Genomic DNA, 6,078 nt, shown 5'->3' with positions numbered 1-6,078 from the left:
CCTAGGCCTAGCTGTTATCATAGATCAAAAATATGGTACAAGTCTGTGCTGTTGTTGGGTGTTCGCCAGTAGGGCTGAAAGAAAGAAGAAATCATTTTATAGGATCCCAGCAATTATAGAACACCAGGGCCTAAAGCAAAGGAACTGTCAGAACGCCGCAGAAATGCATGGCTTTCGAGCATCCATCGGAATGATCTGAACAGCGCCAAGATGGCCCAGTAGCGTATGTGCTCTAATCACTTTATCAGTGGTATGTACACGATTTTAGAAATGTTAATTTTAATAATAACAAATAAAACTAAAAAATCATTAGTACTTTGTAGACTAGTTTTATTTTTGACAGTACACTAGTCCTAGCTTTCGTGCACACAGTGCACTTCTTCAGGTGAATGGCACTGTGTGCACGAAAGCTAGTGTACTGTCAAAAATAAAACTAGTCTTCAAAGTACTAATGATTTTTGAGTTTTATTTGTTATGATCACATGAGACTAGTACGGCTCATCTATTTTTTATTTTAATAATAATCGTAATACAGCAGATCCAAGGAAAATAATGCTTTCTTCTTATTAATTATTGTAAGCCTATTGTTCGTAAGTCCAACTCCAAGCTAGCCTAGGCTCCTCCTAGGCTAGGCCTGGTAGTAAAGGCCTAGGGGTATGGCCTACGTAGGCCACTCGCTAACTGATTTTGTTCTACCGGATGCTATTACCAAACCTAGGCCTAGGCCTAGATAGGCTTAAGAAAAAAAAACCAAAAAAAAAAAACCCAGAAATTATTATGTATAAAAAGTAAGTAATATCCTACCACTGTACTTAATGAATATTCTTAAGTATCTGCATGTTTCTTAATCAAAATTTCAATTTATCAACTGCCATGTTATTTATATACAGTACTGTATATGGTAAATGAATGTTGTTAATAACACTCTGTTATTCTTTCAAATGCAGGTTCTCCAAAGAATAGTGTCTCATCTCAAACTGAATTAATGGGAGCAGATGTAAAGAAACTTGAAGAAGAAGTGCGACGACTGAAAAGTGAAAACATTAGTTTACAGGCCACTGTTGATAACTTCCAATTCTCACCTGATTCATTTAAAGAATCACCAGATAAAGTGAATTATTTCACTGGGCTTCCAAATTATTTAGTTTTAATGTCACTGTTTAAATTTATTTCCCCTTCATTGTCAGAATCAAAACGAAGTGCATTGGGAAAATTCCAACAGATGATATTAAGCTTAATGAGGCTAAGATTGAACATGACGGTTTCCCTTCTGAGCCACATTTTCAGGGTGTCACCTTCAACAGTGTCAAAAGTATATTCATGTACAGTGGATGCAATGTATGTTTATCTAAGGCATATGATACATTGGCCGGAAAGAGAAGACTTAAGAAAAACAATGCCAATGGCATTTAGAAAGCACTACAAGATAAAAGTAGCTGTGATAATTGACTGTTTTGAGATTTTATAGAGAGGCCATCAGACTTAAAGGCAAGGCCTCAGACTTGGTCCTCCTATAAACATAGTAATACTGTAAAATACTTAATTGGAATTACACCTCAAGGTGTGATTTCTTACATTTCCGAGGGCTGGGTTGGAAGAGTTTCAGATAAGTATTTAACAGAACACAGTGATTTCCTTGATCGCTTACTTCCTGGGGATGTAGTGTTAGCCGTCAGGGGTTGACATTGCTGATAGCATTTGTTCTGTCTGTGCTCAGCTACAGATACCTGCATTTACAAAAGGCAAATGTCAGTTGTCTGCTAACGAGGTTGAGTCTACACGCAAGATTGCAAATGTTTGAATCCACGTAGAGAGGGTAATTGGCAATCTAAGGCAGAAATATACTATCCTTAATGGAGTAATCCCAGTTGATCACCTGATTATAGCCCACAAGGTGACATCCCAATAATTGATAAAGAAGTTGTAATTTGTTGTACTTTAATAAACATTAATGAATCAGTCGTGCCTTTGTTTCAACTGAAAGCTTTGGCTTAAACATTGTAATTGCACAAATTTATTTGGTAATGTTCTGTATGAATGGGCTGACCACTACAAGAAGTTATTTAACTGTGTTAAAAATGATATTCATAAAGATTTTGTTTTAAACAATATTAATCAAATATAACTGTCCTAGCATTGATGAGAACATTTTCAATGTATATAGCTTATCCGTATATATAGCATGCACACATTGGTCGCATTATTTGATTGAGCCATATTCGCATTGTCTGCCAACATGGTGAATTACGCCAAAAGTACATGACTAAGTTTTTAAAAACTTGTTGATCAAATACTGTGGGGATACACTTATGTCTGGAGACCATCAGTTTGCTTTCGAGTAAATCACTGGTCCTTGTATAAGCGATTAGTTGGCACTAACCTTATTGCTGTTAGAGTTCTAAAATCTTGGTATGAGAAACAAAGATTCTTTGTTAGATGGGGCAATTCCCAGTCAAGATGTTTTAAAGTAACAAATGGTGTGAGACAAGGTGGAGTTCTGTCTCCTCTGTTATACAATGTATATATTAATAGTTTGAATACCAATCTAAGTAATTGTAATTTTGGATGTGAGGTTAACAAAATTAAACTTAATAATTTATGTGGATAGTTTGAATACCAATCTAAGTAATTGTAATTTTGGATGTGGGATTAACAAAATTAAACTTAATAATTTATGCGGATGACATGGTGCTACTTGCACCTTCACTGGATGCCCTTCAAAAGCTTGTTAATCTTTGTGAAGAATATGCTAGTGAATTTGATATTTTATATAAAGTCAATAGCATTGGCACTTTAGAAATAAAATAGAAAGCTTGAATGGAATTTGCTGTCCATTACTTGTTTTTGAATTGTTAGCTTGAGTGTATGTATGATCATTGAACTATGTTGCAGTTGCTTGAGACGTACTACTATGAAGTGGACCTGCTGATCGAAGTAGAATAATAACAGTTTCTATTTAACTAATCATGAAACAATTTATTGCTCATCAAAACTTGCATTGATTTGTGCCTCAAAAATGTGCATGTCAATACCAGTTGCTTTATCACAATCTTTACATAAATACAGTTGAAAAATATAATTATGATTTAATACATTTACTATACAGAACTTAATATTTAAGCATGGAATATAAGTACAGAACGGTATTAATTCTTTGGTGACAGGTAGTTTTTGGAATGTCTTAATGATTTTCTTTTAAAACAATGAATTTGAATAATATAACAATAATATAAACTGTACAAACTTAGGTTACAAAATAAATAGACTGTACAGCACTGGAAACTGCATATTTGGGATAAAGTTTGAATGACTTTCAATATTTTCACGATATTGATGTTAATATTAACGATACAACTTTACTACAAATATGTACATTCACAAAAAAAAACGTAGTGGTGGTATTAATTCTTTGGTGAAACATCTGTGTTAGAATATGCAAGCTTTGTACTAGTACAAATAACCATCTTTTCAAAGATATCTGGCAGACTTTGACTTGAAGCTGTCATTAGTAGGATATTGCATATAATTTTTCTTTTAACTTTAGTTTCTTTTTATATATATTATTTTTCAATTAAAAAACAAATATATAATAGAATTACAATATTGTAACTGCATAAATTAATGTTATAAACAATTATTTAGATATATTGCACTGAAAATTGCTCATTTTGGTGAAAAAGTTTTAATAAATTAAATATTTTCCTATACAATGATGTTATAAAATATTAGTCAGTGTAAGTTTACTTTTGCCCTTATTCCTCTAACTGTACACGCTTTCTAATCTTTCTACATTCGGGGAAATACCACTTTCCTTTTGGCTTCCTTTTTAAGCCAACACTCTTGAAATGGAACCATTGTATCTTACAAGTACCAAAATCACATGCAATCAGTGTGTTGGTAACCTTTTTCCTGCAATTAGCACCACATATCATCGATTTCTTCAACATGCTCATCATTCTCTGCAGCACTTTCTACTGAAAGCAGGGCTCGTGAATAAAATTTCCCAATTAACTCTGGTAGGATGCACTGCTTAAAAAATTCAGAGGCTCGCTTTATATTTTCTTTCATGAAATTTTCATCATATTCAATTCTCTCAATATGGATGTCAGTTTCCGTACATACTACAAAGTCAGAGAAGGCTAATGAACAACAGTTCATTTGGCATTGAACCTGGTAATAGTACGAATGTGTTTTGTTCAGTTGAAACTGTCCTTGCTCAACTGGCTTAAACCAGGAAAGTCCACTGTCACCAGCTTCAAGATTTTTGTTTCTAATGCAGTAAGGCTATTTAATTTCTAGGCACCCTTTGCCGCAACATTTGCAAGAAATTAGCCCATCAGGTGTTGCTCCAATAAATGGGTATGTAATGTCAATAACAACCACGCTCGGATATCTCAAATTCTGTATGTTTTTGAATCATTATCCTTAGATACTGATCACAGGCCATCTTCTCATGATTGCAACCCCAAACAGTTCCCAGCTAGCAAGTGACGTTGACCCGATGTTGGTTGAAGGTCGAATAATTACGTTGGCACAACGTACTTAGACAAAGGTTGGCCAGACGGCCGTATTTCCATCGGCCCAACGTGGATTCAGCTTGTTGGAAAGACGTTGGCTCGACTAGTTGGATCTACGTTGGCCCGATAATGTTTGTGCAACGTCGTCCAATCACGTTGGCCCAACGTACCTTTCTGATGTTGCCTAGACGTTCGTTTTTCCATCGGGCCAACGTCGTTTCAGCCAGTTGCAAAGACGTCTATCCGACTAGTTGGATCAACGTCAGGCCGACGTTGGGTGGACTCAAGGTCAAATAATTACGTCGGCACAATGTACTTACTCAAAGGTTGGCCAGACGGCCGTTTTTCCATCGGCCCAACGTGAATTCAGCTTGTTGGAAAGACGTCGGCCCAACTAGTTGGATCTGCGTTGGCCCGATAATGTTTGTGCAACGTCGTCCAATCACGTTGGCCCAACGTACCTTTCTGATGTTGCCTAGACGTTCGTTTTTCCATCGGGCCAATGTCGATTCAGCCAGTTGCAAAGACGTCTATCCGACTAGTTGGATGAACGTCGGGCCGACGTTGGTTGAAGGTCAAATAATTATGTTGGCACAATGTACTAACACAAAGGTTGGCCAGACGTTCGGTTTTCCATCGGCCCAACGTGGATTCAGCTTGTTGGAAAGACGTCGGCCCGACTAGTTGGATCAACGTTGGCCCGATAATGCTTGTGCAATGTCGTCCAACCACGTTGGCTCATTTCAACGTTCGTTTTCTACTGTTGTCTAGACGTTCGCTTTCCCATCGGGCCAACGTCAGTTCAGCCAGTTGGAAAGACGTCAGTCCGACTAGTTGGATCAACCTCGGGCCGATGTTTGTGCAACGTCATCAAACTACGTTGGGCCAACGTTCCTTTTCTGATGTTGCATAGACGTTCGCTTTTCCATCGGGCCAACGTCGATTCAGGCAGTTGTAAAGACGTTGGTCCGACTAGTTGAGTCAACGTCGATAACGACCGATAATGTTTATGCAACGTCATCAAACCATGTTGGCCCAACGTATTTATACTAACGTTGGTTAGACGTTTGCATATTTATTGGGTTAACATGGGTTCAGCTTCTTTGAAAGACGTTAACCCAACTGGCTAGAATAACGTTGACCCGACGTTAAGCAAAGTTTACACGCATTTTGAGAAAAATGCTGTACTGGTTAAAGCAACGGCGATCCAAAGTTTGTTTTAGCGCCGACTTCAATATACCGGCACAATGAAGGTTGATAGGTCGAGGTGCATTGTAATTTATATGGCAGCATCACGACGTCGCTGGTCTGACATGTTTTAGTCTGTGTTGAGTATTCGTTACAGTGTCTTAACTGTGCAAAATATTGATGGATTTTAATTAAGGCTTGTGTACTGCGTTGATCAGGTGCCATTATATCTCATTTTACACTATAAAAAATAGATAGTAACGTAGATTATTCTAGCCTTCTAAAAGAAAGTACCCAATACAATAAAATCTTTCACTTTATTATTTTATTACTATAAATGAATGTATACACTATAGTATGTATACATAACATA

General features: G+C 36.8%; 1 protein-coding gene across 1 annotated transcript in view; it reads left to right on the top strand.

Annotated features, from left to right (window-relative positions):
* Nucleotides 1–947: 947 nt before the first annotated feature.
* The window catches only part of LOC117104009 (mucin-4-like), a gene marked incomplete at its 5' end in the record, with an annotated part of 23,451 nt that continues 18,320 nt past the window's right edge, over nucleotides 948–6,078 (top strand). The window contains 2 exons of the mRNA XM_033244656.1: nucleotides 948–1,111; nucleotides 4,430–4,538. Of these exons, the coding sequence (XP_033100547.1) occupies nucleotides 948–1,111; nucleotides 4,430–4,538 (273 nt within the window). The remainder of the gene's footprint in view (nucleotides 1,112–4,429; nucleotides 4,539–6,078) is intronic.

This window comes from Anneissia japonica, unplaced genomic scaffold (genome assembly GCF_011630105.1).
Source record: "Anneissia japonica isolate Jap-2015-1 unplaced genomic scaffold, ASM1163010v1 scaffold287846_len70542_cov101, whole genome shotgun sequence".
Classification (NCBI taxonomy): Eukaryota; Metazoa; Echinodermata; class Crinoidea; order Comatulida; family Comatulidae; genus Anneissia; species Anneissia japonica.
Note: the sequence above shows the minus strand (reverse complement) of the source record. Positions and strands in the feature narration are given on the sequence as shown.